This window comes from Dryobates pubescens, chromosome 5 (assembly GCF_014839835.1).
Source record: "Dryobates pubescens isolate bDryPub1 chromosome 5, bDryPub1.pri, whole genome shotgun sequence".
NCBI lineage: Eukaryota > Metazoa > Chordata > Aves > Piciformes > Picidae > Dryobates > Dryobates pubescens.
In genome coordinates, this window is record NC_071616.1 from 36140388 (window position 1) to 36161857 (window position 21470).

General features: G+C 42.8%; 1 protein-coding gene across 8 annotated transcripts in view; it reads right to left on the reverse strand.

Annotated features, from left to right (window-relative positions):
- Positions 1–1023: 1023 nt before the first annotated feature.
- GPATCH2L (G-patch domain containing 2 like) overlaps positions 1024–21470 on the reverse strand; it is a 74837-nt gene continuing 54390 nt past the window's right edge. For 3 of the 8 annotated variants that reach the window (XM_054162006.1, XM_054162009.1, XM_054162010.1), the window contains exons 4-10: positions 20405–20581; positions 19981–20060; positions 18235–18302; positions 17583–17637; positions 15832–15917; positions 6328–6419; positions 1024–1198 (exon numbers count right to left, since the gene is read on the reverse strand). In XM_054162006.1, coding sequence (XP_054017981.1) covers positions 1026–1198; positions 6328–6419; positions 15832–15917; positions 17583–17637; positions 18235–18302; positions 19981–20060; positions 20405–20581 — 731 coding nt within the window. In that variant the 3' untranslated portion in view covers positions 1024–1025. Of the gene's footprint in view, positions 1199–6327; positions 6420–15831; positions 15918–17582; positions 17638–17689; positions 17730–18234; positions 18303–19980; positions 20061–20404; positions 20582–21470 lie in introns of all 8 variants that reach the window. The other 5 variants (XM_009909360.2, XM_009909361.2, XM_054162008.1 and 2 more) reach the window with 5 other exon arrangements.

Sequence of the window (21470 nt, forward strand, 5' to 3'; positions counted from 1 at the left end):
ATACCCAGAATGCTCTGAACTCAGGTGAGACTTCAAATGGCTTTTTTGGTTCAGTGACGTGTTCACTTCAATGGCAAGCATCCTTCAGAAACACTAATGGTAATTGTTTAATTTATACACCAAGAAATCGAAGGTTTGTGTATCCTCTACAACACTCCAAGGATATCCAAGGGCTCAGGTTCATTTCCAGGTTAGTAGCTGGCACATTTATGTCCAAGTAGCTCTCCCACGTCCTTATAAAGTAGGATGTTTAGGAAAGAACGTGCAACACACAAGCAAGAGTAAAGACATTCAGAACAAGAGAGAAGGAGGAAGTCTAATGGACCATGCCACCAGTGAGCAAACAGCAATTTCTGAATGGACAAGCACAGTATTTGCTCCACTAGAAACAACATGATTCAAAGTCCATTAGCACGTGGCCTGAAAATATTCTGCTAACACAGAATTCAGGTTCCACGTTTCAACTTCTTTACGTTCTCTCCCCCTTTTCCAGCCAAGAAACCCTCCGAGCCTGGGAAGAAAGCATGGGGAGACTTTTGCCTCTCCGAGCAGCAGTGGGACTTTAACCCAACAAACAGCAAATACACAAACAAGCAACATGTCCAGGGGTGAATAAAAACCTAAAAACCCGCAAGAATCTGTACATGACCCAGCACATATGAGCTGGCATCAAGGAAGGAGATGAATGCTTAATAAATACAGCAATAGCAAGAACACTTTTCAAAGCCACCGCAGTCCCAACGTTGATTATCTTTTGTTTTAAACACACACATGATCATGGAATCATAGAATGGTCTGGGTTGGAAGGGACCTCCAAAGGTCATCTAGTCCAACCCCCCCTGCAGTAAGCAGGGGCATCCTCAACTAGATCAGGTATGTGGGCCACGCAGCTCAGTCTGGATGATGGCACGCATCATGCACCAATACTGAAGAGATCACTGCCCAAGAAGAGGTTTGGTGAAGACACGCACCAGAGTCAAACACTTCCAAAATCCAGCAAGCTTGGACAGCTGCAGCGCTTCCTTTTAGCTGTATCCAGGGCTCTTCTCTGGTGGCATTTTAAAAAAGTTACAGGAGGCAGCAATAGTGGCTTTCTCGGCTGCTGGTGCTTTCCTTGCCCACTCAGAGTTCTGGGATCTCAGGGACGGTGTTGCTGGTAGCTCTGACTCTGCTGCATCCGTGTGGACAGGTAAAGCTGCTGGGATAGCCGGAACAGAGGAAGAGAGCAGGAAAAGGCAATAAGGAAAACAACGTTAAAACAAGTGACTTCAGGCAAATGTCCCGTATCATTTCTCATATGAAGGTGTTATTTACTGAGCTCCTACATCTTCCCCCGTCAAATCCCTTTGAAATCCAGGCTCTTGGTAGCACTAACGCCCTTGCCCTAAGGATTCTCACATTTGGAACTCCAAGTGCAGTGGAGTAGTTCCACTAGTCAAAGAGCCTGTTGGAAAATGAAGAGCTTTAACTGCTCCATACTTTAACTGAATCCATTTGTAATCACTCAGCTGAAGATAACTTGATCTCTCCACAAAGACTCAATTAACCCTGTATCTGAGAATTTAAAAGTCTCTGAAGGCTTGGCAAATTTCAGGTTGCAAAGTTCAGTTAAAGAGGAAAATACGTCTCCTCACACAGTAAAGACAGTACCATGAACCTCCACATGCATTCAGAAGCTACTTGCTAAGTTACACTGGAATCCATTATCTTTTTCTCAATTCAACCACTGCTTCAAAATGAGACAGGCTTTAATTAGCAAGAGAGATTTGCAGATCCATAGCTCAAGCCAACAGTCACCTAAATTTCCAGAGGATTGCCAAATTACTCCCAAATGACAGTTTACTCCCATTCTCAGTATCCTGAATCACTCAAATCCTCACAAGCAGGACAGGACAGGATAAAAAAAATATTGCCCCAAGAGTTTCTGGGGCAACCAGAATCTTTTTGAACAAGTAACTGCTTCAGCACAGAACACACCTCTTTTTCCTTGTATTCTCACAAGAAGTTTCTGTGGGTTTATTGCGAGTTGCATCTGCTACTCTGTACTGGATGAAGGATAAAGAGACCGTAACAAATCTTTACTAGGGGCCTGATTATTTTGAAGTTTGAATAAAAAGCTGGTTCAGTGCCTTAGGTTCCACGCTCACTAGATCTGGAACCCCAACAATCCTGTTCTGTACATCTGAATCAGTGAAGCATTCCCATACAACCACAATGACATAGTTGACAACAGTACATTATTTTATCTCCAGCTCATCAGCTTCCTCTACCTGAACTTTATATGACTCTCACAAAACAAATATAAGTCAAAATCCTTAACCCAATGACCACCACAAATATTACACTATGAGCCCAGCAACAGCCTCACCACTTAGGATCACCACCTTTACCCACAAAAAAAAAAGCCAAGGAGAAAAATAGGGCTGCTGGCTGCTATCACAGCATGACAGAGTGAATGCATCAGCAAGACATCAGAGTGAGAAAATCCACCAAATTGTAACTACTCATCAGGCTGTTCTCTGAGAAACAGTTTCAAAGGCTAACTGGCACTTACTAGAAATTACTATTTTTCACAAGCTAAGTGTTAATACACACCAGGGTAGGCAAAAATCTACGCAGATTTTACACCAGACTCACTGTAATCATTTAATAGGATGCCAGTTACCATGTGCACTGCTACATATGCTACATATGCCATGGGTTAGTTGTTTAGGTGGGTTGGATTGGTTGAGGGGTTGGATGCAATGATCTTGAAGGTCTCTTCCAACCTGGTTGTTTATTATTATTATATATAGGGGACTGGCCCATGTAAACATTAAAAACGTCAATGTAAGATGGAGAACTCTTCACCATTTATTCCACAGCCATCTGTATTTGTGGACTGACCATCAGAAGTCAGACAAGACAGTCTTCATCAGATCCCTTTCAAACCAGAGAATAACTACCATGAGAACAACATTATATACAGCATATTTCAGTCAAGCCCTACTGTGCTGCTGAGGACATTATTCCAAATTTATTGCACTGCAACAGAAAGTAACTAAACACAAGGACACCATCCATGCCTTTTGAAGTCCCTAAGTCTTAGATCACTGAAAGTTCAAAGAACCTTTATCACTACAGACTTTCTCCCTCCCTAGGCACTGGCTGCTGGTCACTGAGTCAGATGAACTTCTGGTCTAAACCAATATAACCAGTCTTACTTCTTCCAGATTTCCACATTCTACTGCCAGTCAACACCAGCCAGACTTTCACCGTTAGATGGTGAAAACCTCATGCTTTAGAGCTCACATACTGCTCAACTGTGTAGTGTGGAAAGCACTAACTTTCATTTTTAATCTCTCTCAACATTTGCATAAGCTTGACCAACTTCATTTTGTGAACAATCACTTCCTGAAGTACAAATGAATTCTGCATTTTATACCCACTTTTTGCTGCTCTCAACAGCCAGGCTTTGTTCCAAAACATTATCCTTTCACAGCTATCTCAGTTACGATATTTAGGCCAGTTAGTCTCAAAGGGCAGGACTAATACCAGAAGTGTAATGCTGTAACAAGACAATAGAGACCCAGGCACTTCTGTTACAGCAATGCCTTTTTCTTTTCCTTTTAATGTTCATGTGTCTCTGACATGAGATGCTTCATGAGACCCTGCGGTTCATGAAAGTACACGAAACAACATGACAAACTCAGTTTGCTTGGCTCCAAATGAACATATCTCTAGCTGCCTTCTCTCATTCCTGCAGCTACAATTCACATCTCATATACTTTTTATTAGCATCTTCTGATTTCAGCCAAATCCAACTCAAAACTTTCTGTGGACAGGGGGACGAGGAGGGGAGTGGGGGGGATGAGGTGACAGGAGAAGATTTGTAGCTGCATGTTTAAGAAAGAAGCTAAATTCATCACAATGACAGGGGAGAGCGTTGGCAGAGATTTGAGCTATTTATTCTTTTAGGAAAATCCTATAAAGAATGACACGAGGAAGCCTCTATCTGCAGTCTTGTTCATCACACCGGTGAGGAGTCCGATAACAGATGTATGCCGTAGCGTGATTTAGTGCCAGGAGCTGGCCCCTGATGTGTATTAATACAGCGGCAAAGCGGAACGAGCCCCTCTTCATCACTCATCTCTATAAAAGAGGTGGAATCGGAGATGGCCCGATGTTCCGCACAGCCAGCCCATTTGTTCTGCTGACTGATGGAGCCAGCTCGGGCCGTGTCCTTCACCTCCACGGGGCACTCGGGTTGCAAAAAAGGAGATCACTCAAGCAGGACCTGGTCAACAAGTGAGACGAGAGCACCGAGCGGGACTCGGCTAAGGAGCTGTTTAAAGGTGAAGGAATCCAGCACGCTGCGGGCCTGCGTTCGGACTCACCTGTGTTTCATCTTTGCAGAAGTAACTACTAATACAAAAAGCCTCTACGGTATGAAAATGAGACTTCTGTGATTCCTCAGGCACAGGGGAATGCCACTGTAAAATACCTATGCAGGGGCAAGTAGACAAATGACAAGGGAGAAAAATCTATATCTATCTTATCAACATCTAACAAGCATAAGAGTCTTTAACTAATGCTACACCATTGCAGAGTAATTCTATGCATTTCTTTAGGCATTGGTAATTCCAGTTCAGAAGTTTCCAAGTTACATGCCCAGGCTGTGCTCCAGTTGCAGTTGGGAGACTGTTGTAAAAAGTCAGCTAGGACACAGCTTCAGTTACTCACTCATAAAAGTCCACAAGTCAGTATTGTGGCAAACTGCCCACAGCTGATAACTTTGCTGGGGGTATTTCTGAACAGGGTCGAGGGAAGAGATCTTCACCACTTCTGACCATTCTAGATCTTGCAGCACTTTTCTCATGACCAGCACAAGCACCCTGTCCAGATTCCAACAGCTACACTTTGCTTCCTTATTTTGTAATATATACTCCGATTTTCCATCCTTCAATCCCTGCCTTTCAAACCTCTGTGCGATTTTCCAGTGCTGAGTTCCCCTCCAGATACAGATTCAACTCTTCAAAAAGCATTTACTATTCAATTTGCCTTTTCAGGCAGGTAGGCAGGATTTACAGAATATTCTGAAACACATAGGCATAGAAACAGAAGCTCCTCCTATAGAAGGTGACCAGCAACAGAGTACAGAATAAACAAATGGACAGGTAAGAGGGAACACACTGAGACACTAACATTCATAACAAGGAAACCTACTGTCTGAGAACTAAAATCCTGTGGCTACACATGTGATTTCACTAAACCTTTCACTACAGAAACCTGAACACCCTAGCACAGAATACTCAAAAGCCAAGACACAATATCTTAAATAAACACTCCATAACATGATGGTTATCCTGAGCAAATGATTATTAATTCAGGGTTCTTTTCTCTTTTTAAATACAGAACCTTTCTGACAGTCTATAATCCAGATCTGTGGTCTGGAGAGTTAGAACTTTTCTTCCCACCAGCCCAAGCAAGAAATCTGAATTTTATTCCTCCTATTTATCATCAGTTCCTTTGGCCTTCCTTCACAATTTTCACATCACCACTTTTCCCATCAGCTTACCCACCACCTTGTTACTGGATTCCAAGAATAGTTTAGCTACTTGGAAGACAGGGATCCCTTGATAGTAAGCAAAGTATTTCAAGAGAGGGTAGGGTGAAAGGCCAGAAATAAGTTTCCTAAACCCTTCTATGTTCTGCACACTTTCAGATTTTAATGAGTAAATCAATCAATCACTTTCCAGAAGTATGCCACCTGGAAATAAACCAGCATTTAAATCACTACATCCCCAGAAGAAGAAAAAGAACAAAGTGAGTATTGTCATCCACAGGACAAGAGTAAGAAAACTCCAGGGGAATGTCTGGTCTCAGTGATGATACAAAAATTGCCATATTTGTGTTTCTGCTCCTGTGAAAGTGTCTAGAAATGCTGAAAAAGGTGTCCTGGAAAAGAGCACAAGAGTCACCAGCTAATGTCAGTGTAACGCTGGAGAAACACACTCTGTCTACTGATCACCTCCTGGTTACCATGGACTGCATAATTTAGGAACAGTGGGAATAACACTTTATGAAGAAACAGATCATTAGGCACTGTCCAGTGAAGCACTGTCAATTATATTAACTTTCCATAGTTGCATCATCAAAGCTTTGTTTAGTAGGCATCTTTTGATGCTGTGCAAAATACACAGGATACTCTCTCACACACGTAGCCTTTCACACACATTTCCTCACTTTCAAGTGCAGGTAAGGCTGGCTTGACCGTTGTGAGTCTGGCACTTGGCTCAAGAGAGACATGACTTAAAAGATGCTGGCACACAGATAAATCCAAGTTACCTGATGCTGGGCTGGCTATGGAGGCTGCAGCTGGCTTTCGTTTCCTCTTGATGTCCCTTGAACATGGTGGTCCCAGGTGTACATTTGCTTGCCTACAGAGAAATTAAAAGAAATTCAACTCTGTTCCACTACCTCCTTCCTGTAAAACTCTGGCTAATCACCCTTTAACTCTCATCCCCCCATCAGCTTCTTAACTAGCAGGAAAATAAATCACAAGCTTCTCAGGAAAGGTTTGCTAACATTCTCAGTCAAAATACCATTCTGCTCCATTGCTTTTAAGAGCTCACACACATAAACTGCTCAGAAAAATAATTACCTCTCAGCCTTAGAGGACCTGGTTTTGCATTAACTTTAAAAACTCTTTGCAAAAGTAAAGATGCCAATCAAGCAGCACTACAACACATGCCCTACCATTGCTTCTGTGCAAAAATGTCTGCAAGACTGCTCTTTAAAGAAATCACATCATATTTACTCCTTTATTCACAAGTTATTTTGCAACCTATTTATTTAGTAGTGTAGAGTCATCTTAGAATGCACCTAGATTCCAAATGCCCATGCATATTTCCACTACAGTACTAAGTTCCTGAAGTTAGGAAAGCAAAACTGTCTCATGAATTTTAAAAAATGATTTTTTCCTTAACCAAGTGCTGTGGAAACAGCTGAATCTGGTTGATGGCAATCCAGCCTTCCTGCACCTGAGAACTGGCTGAAAGGCATCACCTGTCCCAGTCACACCAACTGCTAAGTCTGAAGCCTACAGATGACCACGGGGAGGCACAGGGGAGACCTTATTGCTCTCTACAACTACCTGAAGGGAGGTTGTGGACAGGTGGGAGATGGTCTCTTCTCCCAGGCAACCAGCACCAGAACAAGAGGACACAGTCTCAAGCTGCACCAGGGGAGGTTTAGGCTGGTGGTTAGGAAGAAATTCTACAGAGAGAGAGTGATTGCCCATTGGAATGGGCTGCCCAAGGAGGTGGTGGAGTCACCATCATTGGAGGTGTTTAGGAGGAGACTTGATAGGGTGCTTGGTTGCATAGTTTAGTTGATTAGGTTGGTTGGATAATAGGTTGGATGCCATGACCTTGAAGGTCTCTTCCAGCCTGGTCTGGTCTATTCTATTCTAATAATTTGCCAATGAAGAAACCTACATTACTGAGAGTGGCTGAGCACTCCTCCTAGTTCTGGATGTAGGAAAAAAAGAGGAATTTAGTTCAGAAAAGACAGCCTTGGCAGCAGAGCAGAGCCCTTTCTCAAATACAATCCATTAGCAATACAAATGTGTTATTTAGGAATGACTTTGGGTTCAAATTCTGGCTTTGGGATAACAGAGTTCCTTTGGCAAATTCCTTAGTCATGCTCTGCATCAGGTCTGATGTGCAAAATGCAGAACACTACAGTGCAAATAAAATCCATTAAGGATTGTGAGGTTCTTACATGGTGTAAAAATTGGAACCATGTAAGTTTTTATGATTAAAACCTCCTGTGTGTCTAAAGCTTGTTCTTTTGAATTTAAAAATGAAAATGATCCAAGTCTAAATAAACACATTTACTAAGCACTGAAATCTCTTACAGGTAACAAAAAGAAATGTTCCTGGCTTCATACTTCTGTGGCAAAATCCATCTGAAAAAAAGCAGCACATTTGTATATACATACCATTTCAAATGATGACTTCATGCAAAAAACAAAGTGTGCTGTTGTAGTCACACAGAACAGTGTAGGGAGCACACACACAAAAATGTCCTGTACCTGTCAAGACTCTAAAATTGTTTGAATGTTCATGGGTCCACCTACTTACCCATAACAAATGTGCAACCACAAAATAAGGAAGAAATATAGAATCATAGAATGGTTTGGGCTGGAAGGGACCTCAAGAAGTCCAACCCCACTGCGGTGAGCAGGGACATCCTCCATTAGATCAGGCTGCCCAGAGCCCTGTTGAGCCTGACCTTGGATATTTCCAAGGATGAGGCCTCAAATACCTCCCTGGGCAACCTGTTCCAGTGTTCCACTACCCTCATGGTAAAGAACTTCCTCCTAAAGTCCAACCTAAACCTACTCTTTTCTAATTTAAAACCTTTGCCCCTTGTCTTATCATGATATGGAGGTGCTGGAATGTGTCCAGAGAAGGGCCAGGAGGATGATCAGAGGGCTGGAGCACCTCTCCTGTGAGGACAGACTGAAAGAGTTGGCGCTGTTCAGCCTGGAGAAGAGAAGGCTCAGAGGTGACCTAATTGTGGCCTTCCAGTATCTGAAGAGGGCCTACAAAGAAGGCTGGGGAGGGACTTCTCAGGTTATCAGGTAGTGATAGGACTAGAGGGAATGGAATGAAGCTGGAGGTGGGGAGATTCAGGCTGGACGTGAGGAGGAAGTTCTTCACCATGAGAGTGGTGAAGCCCTGGAATGGGCTGTCCAGGGAGGTGGTTGAGGCCCTGTCCCTGAAGGTGTTTAAGACCAGGCTGGATGAGGCTCTGGCCAGCCTGATCTAGTGTGGGGTTGTCCCTGCCCATGGCAGCGGGGTTGGAACTAGATGATCCTTGTGGTCCCTTGCAACCCTGATTGATACTACGATAGGCCTTTGTAAACAGTCCCTTTCCAGCCTTCTTGTTTTCTGTCTTCTCAACTAAAATGCAGAAGTTCTCCAAGAGGTCTACGCAATCTGCCAACTAAGCCTGACATTAAGGAACAGTTTCACAGAGTTTTAAATTGTGCTAAGCTTCACTGAAAGCAAATGTTTCAAATCTGGGAGTGTACATTAAAACAACCAGACACAGAATTCTCCTGTGAATGCCAGCTAAAGGCTCTCAAAAGTACCAGCAGACTGCATAATCAAATGTTGTGTTTGCACACTCAAGTGACTAACCTCTGCGTGACTTTGCATGTGACAAGAACTGCTTTTGCACACAATGATGATAGTGGCTATATAGTATTTTAGCACTGTTCTGCCAGGTGTTCTGAAACAGCTAAGGCACACATAGCAAAGGAAAAAAAGATAGTATCAGTCAAGTGGAATTTCAGGTACTTATTTTGCATCACTGACACAGTATTAGATTACTAACTAGATGACCACATAACCATATATAATAACCCAACTAATTTTATGCTGTAATAAGGTTCCCTCTTTAATTTTCTGAACTTGTAACTTAAAGCAGCTGATCCTTGGTGAAGAATCACTACAAACTAGGAAAGTATGCACTATCATTTCCAAGAGACTTGATTCCATTTTTCCCAGTTCACAAATGCTACAGCCAGATTTTGAATAAAAGCTCCTGGCTCTCATCTCCATGCTCAAACCACACCTACACTTACCTCATGATCATACAGGGGCAATGAAAAAGCCACCCTCCCCCCCCCAAAAAAAACCCACAAAACCAACCAAACAAAACCACCACCACAACAAATATACAAAACCCCCACAAACAAACCACCACAGCAGAATGAGAATCTCAAAATCCCTTCTTGCAGTAAAACTGAAGGTAAATCACAGTCCAGCTGGACACTAATAGCAAGGACGCTGTGTCGAGCAGTCCCGCCTCAAACACACAAAGGCTCAGAGGTCATAAATTGTCCCTGTAACATGTATTTCATTCAGGTTTATTCCTTATTGATCACCCACACTTCAGTTAGTAAATCAGGAACCTATTGATTACTCACTGGCTTTGACTGACCTGGTGGCAAAAGTGTCATTTTCAAGCAGCTGGCGTGCTTTACAGGCACCATAAATCTGCATACAGGTGGTAGGTAACTTGGGAGAGAGAGGAGCAGAGGAATGCACACAGGGATGATAGTCTTCATTAAGTCATGGACAGAAAGGGTGTCTGAAGTGTAACTTATGGCATACATATTTTTTTGGCAGATACCACACTTTTTAGATCTAAATTTCTCATCACTAGCTTGCACAGAGGTGCTATAGTAAAAGTCAAATTGGTGAATTCCAATTTAAGAGCAGCCTCCTAGGAAAAAACCACCACCACCACCAGGAATGTCAGGTCATGGGTATGCACAGCACACTGTCCATTGCAGTCAACAGGCTAAACTATAAATTATGACAATCTTAATGACAGCCTACAACCAACTTTCTGCCAAAGCTGTATTTTAACAAGTCTTCTGAATAGTTTAAACACTACTCTGAAGTAGAACAGAAGAGAGCTGAGAGGAAAAGATGTCAGATAATGCATGAATGTGCATGAGTCCCCCTGTGAAGAAGTCTGAGGCACAGAGCTTTATGGGATGAAAGACCTGGGCCTAAACTGAGAAGCACCAAGATCATCAAGTCCAATCATCAACCCAACACCACCATTCCCACTATCCATGCTCTGAAGTGTCACATCTCCATGCTTTTCGAATGTCCCTCAGGGATGATGACTCAAACACTTTCCAGGGGAGTGTGTTCCAATGCTTGACCACTTTTTCAGTAAAGAAATATAATGGACAGCACAAGCAGACAGCACCCACAGAAAAGCTTACTGAACAGCATTAGGCCCCTGAAGTCTTTACAATCTGCAAACAAAAGACTAGATTGTAAAATGACTCTCTCAAAATTCAGGGTAAAAAAGCACCACAATCTCACAACTGAGGTCTCTGAGAAGAGCCTACAGCACTAACTGTGCCAGTCCATGGCCTTCTTGGAGGAAGGCAGAAAGCACACCACATGCTTGGGGGTGTATGCATCTTGCTGCAATCATCCAACTTCTCTGATGACAATCTTCATTTTAACCTTATCCTTAGGAGAAAGCATAGGACTTGGTTTATGTAGTGAAAGTGAGGGGCAGCCATTAATCTACTGTCATACAAACAAGGGATGCTATTATCCTCATGTTAATGTAAATGTTCAGCAGGGGCAGCTTTCTAACAAGGATACTGCTGCTAAAACTCTACACAGTCCAGCTGTGGCTGTTGTGATGCTGCATTCCCAGCAAACACAGTCCAAATAAAAGGCTTTCTCTTAGCCCTGAGGTGTTACCTGAGGCTGTTGATGGTGACTTCACAAAATTAATAGTAAAAGCAGAGTTCTTCCTCATTTTTGACTACAGAGCCAGCTGGGCACCAAAGTCTGATCTGCACATAACATGTGCAAATCAATACAAGCTGCTCATCCAATCTGCATGTAAAGCTCCCATGCATGCAAGTGGTTGTTGCTATCACATCACACTGTACTTATTTCCTATGCATAGCCATTTCGTCTGTCCTGCAGAGTCTCATGGGAGAGCTTCTAGAGCACATTTTCAGATTCAAAATTCACTAACAGGTCAGCTCACTTCTTTAATCAACCAAATCTCACAGGTCTTCACGCAGTAGCAGTCTGTTCCCCAAGTAAGCATTTCCATTTCTGAAAGTCTGTGTGTGGCAAATGCAAGTGAACACCTTTTCTTCTGCATTTTCATTAAGTGTTCTAAACAGAGGTAGTGTGATGCCATAATTTGCACTCTATTTTCATACTGAATCACATGAAATCTGTGCCAGAAGGTCCTACTATTTGCTAGACCTGCTGAGTACACAGATTTGATAATGGCAACGTGCTTTACAGATGAAGGAAGCAACAGCAATTAAACAAAATTCTGAAGCCAAGGGGGATTCCTCATTCACTCCAGAGAATTTGAATTCACCAAAATGGGAGCACTAAGCCTCAGACACTAGGTTGATAGCTGCTGTTCACTGCATGTCTGCCAGAAGAATTCTGTTATAGCCCCAACTGGACTATTAGCCAGGCTACATGAACAAACCCAAACCAAAAGGAAAGGGCGTGTGTGTATGTGTGAAATGCCTCAAGCAGATGACAGCAGGCACTGTTACACAAAGACAACTCCTGGAAGACAAAGGTGCAGACAGGTTGTGGAATGAACTGGAGATTGTCCTGGTCAAGTGGGAGAGCATGCAATTGTGAACATCCATTCACTCCTCCAGCTGCCTCAGAAAAGGCTTGACATTCCAGGCAATCCCTGTACTTACACACACTTGGGTAAGAGGCAGAAACTTTAAGATCGCTGCATGGAAGACCGAGATTTACTTCACCAAGCACGTTTGCAGAGCTGGAACATTCAAGCCTTTTCACTCCCACAGCACCACCAAGTTCAGGATTTGGAGCAACCAGCAGTTGAACAGGAGATGATCACTCACCCTTTTAGATCTTTATACCATGTTCCAGGCAAGATGAGAGACTTGCTTCTAAACCCAATTAAACTCTAGGTTTACAGCTGATATTAACTGAGAGAACATGCAAAGTGATTTTCTCAGATTTATCTGTACTGTTCAAAGGTCTCTCTAACATAATTCTTCAAATCTCCACCTTTAACATCTACTTGTCATCCAAGGTCCACTTTTCCTATGACCTCCAGAGGGAACATTTAATTGAGTTTTTCACCCATAATCCTATTTTCAACGCTAGGCAAACAATAAATGGCATTACAGAGAATTTATCTTCTACCTTCCTCTCTTATTCTACCTGCTATTCAAACTCAAATTGAAGGAACATTGGCTCTAGGCTCATCTGAAACTCTTACCCTGCCTCAAGGGAATAACATTCCACCAACTAACAACCTATAATGTCTTCCTACTGATAGAGCCATTAAATAACCAAAATCTAATAAGATATTAGGCTTCAGCCTGTACAAAATCCCCTTAAGTAGAGGGAGTTAAAGAACAAAATTCTGCTCAGACCACTCCCTTCTCCCAGAGAGGCAAACGGGCAGAGGGGAAAAAGGGGAAGGATCACTAAGGCTGTCCATGCAAGTCTCTACTTGCTTGCTTTCAACAGCCTGCATGGTGAAGCTGAAACCTTTACAGACAAGACATGATTAGCAAATGCTTTGTGCTCTTAAAGGAGAGTAATTATAGGCATGTGAAAAAAGGAAGAGATCCCCGAGGTACTCTTCCTTGCATGCCTCCCGAGAGGCAGCAGGGCCATTAAAAATTCCATGATGAAGAGGAAAAACAGCCTGGGAACAGCCAGGAGGCAATACAGCAAATTAATACACCAGCTGTCCCTCGGGAGGGCTGTAAGAAAGCAGGAAACTCTCCTCGCTTCACAAAATAAAATTATACCACTAATGATAACAGTCACCACACACACAAAACTGCTTCTAATGATGGGTGTGAAATTCCCAGTGCTGTGTATACACTTTGAATGAAATCTCTTCTCATCACAGACATAAAGCAAGAAAGGTAATCTTGATAGTGTACAATTTATACAGCCTTTCAAATAAGGCTTCCCAAGGAATTCTCCACAGAGAGCCTCCTCCTTGACACTGAAAAGCCTTTCTTGAACATCTTCAACTGTGCTCAGTATTCTGGCCTTCAGCTCTACCTAAACGAAGCACTGTGCTACTAGTCTTCCAAAATGAACCACACTTCCAGATGAACTACACCAAAATCAATTATTAAGACAAAGAAACCACTTCCATGACAGAGAAAAAACTCTACCTGGTAACTATAATCCATTGGACATTTGTGATAACAGAAACTAAGCAGAGAGAGGTCATTTTGCCTGGCATGGTGGGCATCAGTTTGAAGGAAACTGAATGCCCACAACACCAAGACAATTTCTTCTCTACTACATTTCTTGTTGTTCTTAGGGGATTAACTTCCCCCAGCACACACCATTCTGCCAGATTTCTGAGTAGAGTTTCTCCAGGATGAGGTGCAAACTGTTAGAAGTTTACTAAAGCACAGACTATTGGAATTGATTCCACCTGTGGCAAATGAAGATGTTAACTGGGCCACTGGCTGAACAGTGCTTAGAGATCACCTGAATCCCCTGTAAGAAAATGGACTAATACTAGGCTTAGCTCTTAAAGAACCTGAAAAAACAACTGCTGTCAAGAAAACCTTTATGTGAAGAAACAATTTCCTACTGTTCCCTTGGTAGCACCTTTACATATAGCAAGCACCTTGTACCAAAAAGAGTTCATTATCTACCACATGTGGGACCACAAAACATTCATTCATTCCATATTGCTTTCTCCTATAAAGACTCTTGAGCGTATTTCACACTAAAACAGGAACTACTTTCATAAACTACAGGCACCTAAAACCATAGCCACCTCTGGGATGGGACATCTTTTCTGCCAATATTCAGTAACAATTCATCAGGTATTATATTTGTCAGGACACCAATGACCTGTTCATTAGAGGAAGAACTTAAGCACATGTACTAATTGGTTATCCAGACTGCATATTCAGCAAAAGCAAGTAAAGAGTTTTTCCAGTTTTGGAATCCCTTCCCATAACCAGTAGTTTTGGAAAGGGCCTTCACTGATCATCAAGAAAGTAGAGACTTTGACCTGTTCATGAGCAGGACTTGCCTGGCTCTCCTTTCTGAAAGACAAACTTCTGCAGAGCACTGTTTGAGTAAAATACTCAAGGAACAAGAGAGGTTATCCTAGCTGTAAATGAAGACACCAATAAATCTTGCTTCATGGACACAAAACATCCCTAAAGTGGGCCTAAAGCACAGTAAGGAACCAATCTGCTGATGCACAATATTCTGAATTCTTTTTATTCTCATCCAGCTGAATGTTTTAAAAGTTGATTTTTTTCCCTTTCTCCCCCTTTCCAACTTTAACATGCTGGCTACAGCAGCATGAGATCATGGTGCAACATCACAAAATTCCCTGCAGAAGCCAGAGGGAGGAGAGGCTTGGCTGGGTGGGTGCCAAGCTTTCGTTCAGACACATACCACCTCAGTACATTTTTCATGCTCTATTTAGTAATTAACATGGGAAAGAAAGCCATGAAGCTAAATGTCCAGACATTTCTTTCAGATTTGGTCCTTCCTACTAGCACATAAGCAGAATTTTGTCCCAAACAAGGCTCTGTCTCCTTGTGTGGAGAAAGAGCTCAAGGGCACCTTACCTTTAGATAGTCACCTGCAGCACAAGAGCAGGAGTCAGCTCCAAGGCCAACACTTGAATTTAATTTAGGATTAGTCAGCATAAGGTGCCAGAAGGTATATTAACCCCAGCTATGCAGACTCAAATACACCTCAAAAACTGGCCAGATCAGATCTACATTTGAGCTATAGCAAAAGAGATATCAAGCCATTAGAAGTCACCTCAGGTGAGTTCTGAATCTGCTCCGAGGGTCTATTTTAGGCATCTAGGATACCAAAATGCCTCAGCATGTCACCTACACAAGCCTGTCAGCACTTTCCCTCTCATCTTGTTCTGACTTTAATAGCGGGCAACAACACTCTGTCCATTTGTACAGGTACAACAGAATTGTAGCAACTCACTGCACAACCCAGAAGAGACCCCATTTATTTCTAGGAGCACAGCATGTTCTGCCTGTCTGTCACTCACTGTTGCACATACTCTAAGCATCTGGCGTGTTGAGACTCACAAATAATCTGCGTTAGTGTATTTTACACCGAGTCTGAATACAGCCCTCCCAGGGAAAAGCGTGCTAACTTTCAGGTCCATGAATATTGTTCAGACCTCATAGTACTACTGAGCATAACCACGGGAGGGAAGTGAGAGAACCCCAACAGAGCAGAGCAAGCGAGTTACCTGGCAGTGCAGTGTGCTGGTGAGCATCTTCGGTGGGAAGCATCAGCAAGCACATCCAGAGAGTACAGAGGAGATAATGGATTGAACTGGAAAGTCAAAAGATTTTAAGCAAACTGTTAAAAGAAATGGTTCCCAGATACAGCTGCTCATGTCTATTCCCTATAGTTGCTCATACAATTCAAGGAGACTTTTCCAACACATCAAGAGGTAAGACTAGGTGAGAACTGCCTCTCACTTCAGACAAAAGGCTAGCAGTGTGCTGGTTGACTAACAGCACACTCAAAATGTTCTATTGCTTCATGCCCTGAGCAAAAAGTTTGCTTCCCTTTCAGGAAGCCTCTTGTCTACCTTCACATTGTAGAGAGAAAAGTCACTGTTATGAATGGTGCAAGCACAGAACTTCACCCAGGGCAGCTCCAGTATTCTGTATGGTCATATGTATCACTGAAAAAGACTTCTAGAAGATTCAGATCCACCAGGTTCAGGTCACAATGAGCTCCCAGTTCATTCCACAGTGAGTGAGCTGCTCTCACACACCCAAGCCACCTCACAAGCCTTCTTTTCACACTGTTTAAAACTAGGTTTTGAAACAATGCACGGTCAGGCTAATCTTAAATCCTTTGTTAGACACACAGCAGACTGGAAAGCAGAGAAAACAATGCAAGACAGTTTGGTGTAGAAGATGCAACCCTTAAGATTATTTTTACAAAGGTCAGTACAGAAATGGAATAATTCAGTCAATCAATGCATGGAGCAAACCAGTGGTTTCTCTAGGGTACCTGCACTACACTTCCATTCAGCAGCTCTTTATTTATCATTCACACCACAAGCAAGAAATTAATTTCAATCTGCTTTGCAAAAGTGCTACACAAACCTCCAGAACACTCCACTTGTATTACTAGGGTTACTTATGTAAGGACAAATGAATAATCCATAGCTGTGGCAGGACTCATCATAAAACCGATCTGCAACATTAGAACTCACTACTAGACCTTTGGCTTCAACCTTGCTGGGAAAAAAGGGGCACTATGCACTAAAATCTGCTGCTGTCAGGGAGCTCCTTCTGAAGTTGGACTGTTAGTTTACTGTCAGCACTGCAGCTGCACAGTAGAGCAGAATCACCAGTAACCCCCTGTAGGTGATCCAAGCTCATTTAAGAAAAACAAAAGTAGTTTATTTTGGTCATTTTGAAGTTTATGTAGCTATCATTCTTATCTTGAGCAATATAAAAGCTGTATGTGACATAATTTGCATTAACAGAAAATGCACAATTGCATGAAAACGATTTCTTGCCATGTATGTACTTTCAGTCACCTGGAGGGTAAAACAATTTCAATCCTGCTGCTCACCAACCACTAACCAACTCACAAGGGAACAGAAGAGTGTGTGCATGACTAGGAACCCTGGTGCAACATGACTACCCAAATGGAAGATCCTTTTTGCTTTCTAATACTAAGAACCCAAGCTCTTAAATTTAAAAGCCTCCTATTACTGAAGTTATGAAAGAATTACTGGAGAATATAGAATGTTCCATTCTTAGGGAGTTTTGAGAGGTCAAAGCTCCCTAAGGCATCTTCCCTTCCACCCACTGCTGAAGTGGAAGGCCTACACTAACCTGAAGCAGGAAGATAAACCAAAGGAGTTCCTGAGCTGTTCAGTTTAAACAGACAGTATAATGCTTGAGATACGGGTTGTGCTCCACGCCCAGAAGACATCAGTTAACAAAACGAGAAGGGACAGGGCTGCCTTACCTCATGGGCACAGGCCACTGTGTTTGGGAAATCAGAAGCCAGCACTTTGCTCTTTCTAGAGAGAGGGAAACCAAGAAAATAAAAAAGGAAAACCAGAGTCAGCTTACCTGGTTGCGATCTCTCTTCCCCATGGATGGTAACCAAAAACTGGAAAGAGGCAAAGATGGAAGGACAGGTGGGAGTAAAACCATGGAAGGAATGAACACAGGGCAGGGAGGAATCAGAGGGTTGGGGGTAAGGAGAGATGGGGAAGGGAAGAACAAAGATGGAGGGAGAAAGAGAAAGATTAAACCTCAGCAGGACTCATATTAAAAACAACGTATTTGAGATCCAAGGAAGAAAACTGGATAGCAACAGCTGGTGAAGGCTGGAAACACTGCACTACAGTTAAGGCAAAAAGCTGACTGCAGCCAAAAGGGCATCTGAGCAGTGTCCACACATCGGGCAGCGTAACAGGCAAAGGGGAAGTCAGCAATTGCATGTAAGAAAACGGAGAAGCCATCAGTAGAGGACTGTCTCCCATTCCACACACCACTGCATGCTTAAATTACTACCCAGCTCTTCATTCCCTTCAGTTCCAGGAAAGAAGAGGACCCTATAGTTCTTCCTCCCCCCCCACCAAATCCTACACAACAGCTGTTAAGGGCCTTACTCTTTCTGGCGTGGATCACTAACAATACGACCTAGCCTCTCGGTGCCCAGGGTGCTCATGGAGGTCTCCTGAAACACAAAGACAGGTAAAAGGTTGCAGACTCTCACACAGTGAGCAGACATAGTAGATTTTCACTACCAGTAAGAATAGATCCTACTTCCCTGAGCCACACCCTTTCCTTCCCAGCCCACTCTCAGCTTATCACCTTCACACTGTACTTTTAGAGCAACTGAGATGATTTAACTAATTAAAATGGCACGAAAATAATTTGGTTTTATTTGTAGGTCTTGGGGTTTATTATTTCATATGTGATGACATAGGCTTACACAGAGGTGAACCAAGGACCGAACCAGCACAAAGTATGCAGCACAAAGATGCAGTTAAGAATAGGAGAAATGGCTGAAAACTGCCTGCTTCCACGATTGCAGGGGTCAGCTGGGCCAGAAACAGACAAGACTCACTAACAGTGGGTATTCACCAAAACCAGCTAAATAAAACAAGGAGTATGCAGGAAGGTTTAGCCCTTTCTGAAAACATCACCTCATCAGCAGGATGTCTAGCAGCTGAAGAAAAAGGGAGAGCCTAGGAAAAGGGACATGCTCTGGGAGAACATTTCTCCCTGCCATGTGTATGTGCTTGAGGCTGGCCTACACATACACACAGCCTGAACACCAGCTGTTTGTATCTGCACAGCAACTACCTCCAGGAGAGAAAAACACGCTTTGCAGTAAGGGTCTGAAGATGAGGGCAAAAGGCTTTCACAGGTAAGACTCGTTTGTGCCAGGTACACAGACAAAATGCACTCAAAGTTTGGAGGGAGCTGTAGCAGCAGGGGTAAAAGATGGGCTATTTGTTACAGCAGGAAAATTATTAACTTAAAGTGCTGTAATGTTTAAATTTACGGTTTATTACTGTGTAAATTACAAGCCGTACTTTTGGTAATTAGCAGCTCGCTGGCGGGGAGCTCTGAATGAAACTCATTATTTATGATTACAATTTAGAGAGATGGGGAAGGGGGAGCAGTGACCTCCACTGCAAATGACAAAGATCCCTTTAAGGTGATGAAGATGAATTAAACAAGTAAATATTATCCTTCTCATTTGGATCATTAGAGGTGCTACTGGCAGGCCCAGCCGCTTGCAGGTGGCCCGAGGAACCCTGCCCAAAGTTGGTATCTTGCCAGCTGTGTCATATTTTAAATGCTGGTTACAACTAAGCAAGATAAGTGGAAGGAAAAGGGGACAAACTGGGATCTTTCTGGTGTGACTGAATAGAAGGAAGAAGTCATACTCCTCTAGGTCCCTCTAACACACCTAGCTACCAGACTCTCTAAAGCCAGTCAGCTCAGAACATATGCCAGTATTTTCAAAAGCATGTCCCAGTAAAAAACCCCAAAACAAACACAGCCAACACCTTCCCTCTCAGAAACATATTTTACAATAGACACCAGCACTCCACTCTCCAAGATCTAGACCCAGCCAGGTGCATCCCTCCCTCTTTTAGACAGGCACCTGCATGGTATCACTTACTCCTTTAAAACAGGACCAATATGTTGTCTGTTGTTCACTCTATATATAATAAGCCTAGTCAATGGCTTCAGGTCTGCATTATTCCATGTACCTCTTTTGTTCTTCTGTCTTCCCACTAAAAATTCAACTGCTAAAACCCCCTTGCTTATCTTAGAATAGTACTTCAGAACTGATCAGTCTTGGAAATACAAAACTATTAACCTGCAAAAAGAAATACCTTGCCAACAAGCCTCCTCCGACCTCTTCGGAGACACCGGGCAGCAGCTCCTGGAAGGCGATTCAGGCGAGCATGAAATCCTGAAAACCAAACCCAGAGAAACTGAGCAATGAACACAAAAGATTCTTCCTGAAAGAACCACCAGGAAAAGCAGTTCAGGTGTCAAATCAGACCCTCTGTCTCGTTTCTCACTCTGCAAGAGTTAGGTATTTGTTTACTCAGAAATCAAATAAAATCCCTGTTTCCAAAAAGAAACCCCAAAAGACTCAAGAACGTGGGCAGCTGGTACAAGTACTTCAGTATCCTCTCCAGTAGTGCAGCTATTTTTAATTGGAACATGAAAAAACCCCTGTGTTTTGAACAGAATCTACTCCATTGGTCACATCAACAGTTCCAAACACTTAACATTCTTTATGGACCTTACCTCTCTGAGCTGGCCGTGAGGGCAAAAGGAATGCGGAATCTGAGAGCTTGTCAAGGCCTGAATCAATATGCTCCACTTCAGATCGGTGGTCAGCTCCCCACTTGGGAAGAAGGTTGGGGACAGTGAATCCTGGAACACATTCTCCTTCATAAAACCAATCACTTTGCTCATCATCTCCTAAAGAAATAGGGCAGAATTACCCACAATTAACACCGATGTGGCCTGTGACAGCCCCATAAAATATTACAGGTAGGCATTTCTGGATGTGAAACAGCTGAAGGCTCATTAGGAATTTCTTCCTGAAGAGCCTCATATTTGTATTCTGTTTCAATGATCTGCAGTAACTACAGGGCCTCAGTAAATGCTTTAAACTATCCAATTCATCAGTATCCAGAATTTCCCTATAGAACAAAGCCTTCTTTATAGACCTGCCTAGGGCAGCTTTAGCACTCTGTTGCAATTGAATCTCATCAACCTTAGTTCAGTGTTGTGTAATGTCTCATGCAGAACCCTTTCTCTGAAGTAATTACTGTGACAGAAGTAGAGGCCAATCATTTGTTACACGTTATAGGCTGTCACTGGAGAGACTTCAAAACAGAAGCTCAGGCTTACAGAGTAAGCAAGAAGAGCAAGCTCACTGATGAGAAAGATCCCTAGTCCCTTAAGAGAGCAGCTAAGAGGAGAATGCACCCATCAGAAATGGTCACTCTGTAAGCACTGACCATGCTGTGAGTCTCTCAGTCAAAATTCCTTAAAATCTGTCAGAACTACAAATCCTCAGGAAAACTCCAGCAGCAACAACAGAACTCATGACCAAAGCCTCCACAAAGCAGGGTCACTGTAATTAATTTTAGACTGCAACTGTCACAGTTGCAGTCTAAAACTGAACTGCCATCAGACATCATTCATGGCAAACCTGCCTTGCTAGAAACTCCCTGAGAATAGTAGCACATGAACAGTGTAAGAAAAAAGCAGGAAGAGGCCAAAGACCCTGACACACTTTGATTTTCAGCAGTACAGCTAACTAACAGTCCCAAGCAATTGCAAGGTATTTCGCCTGGCCTTA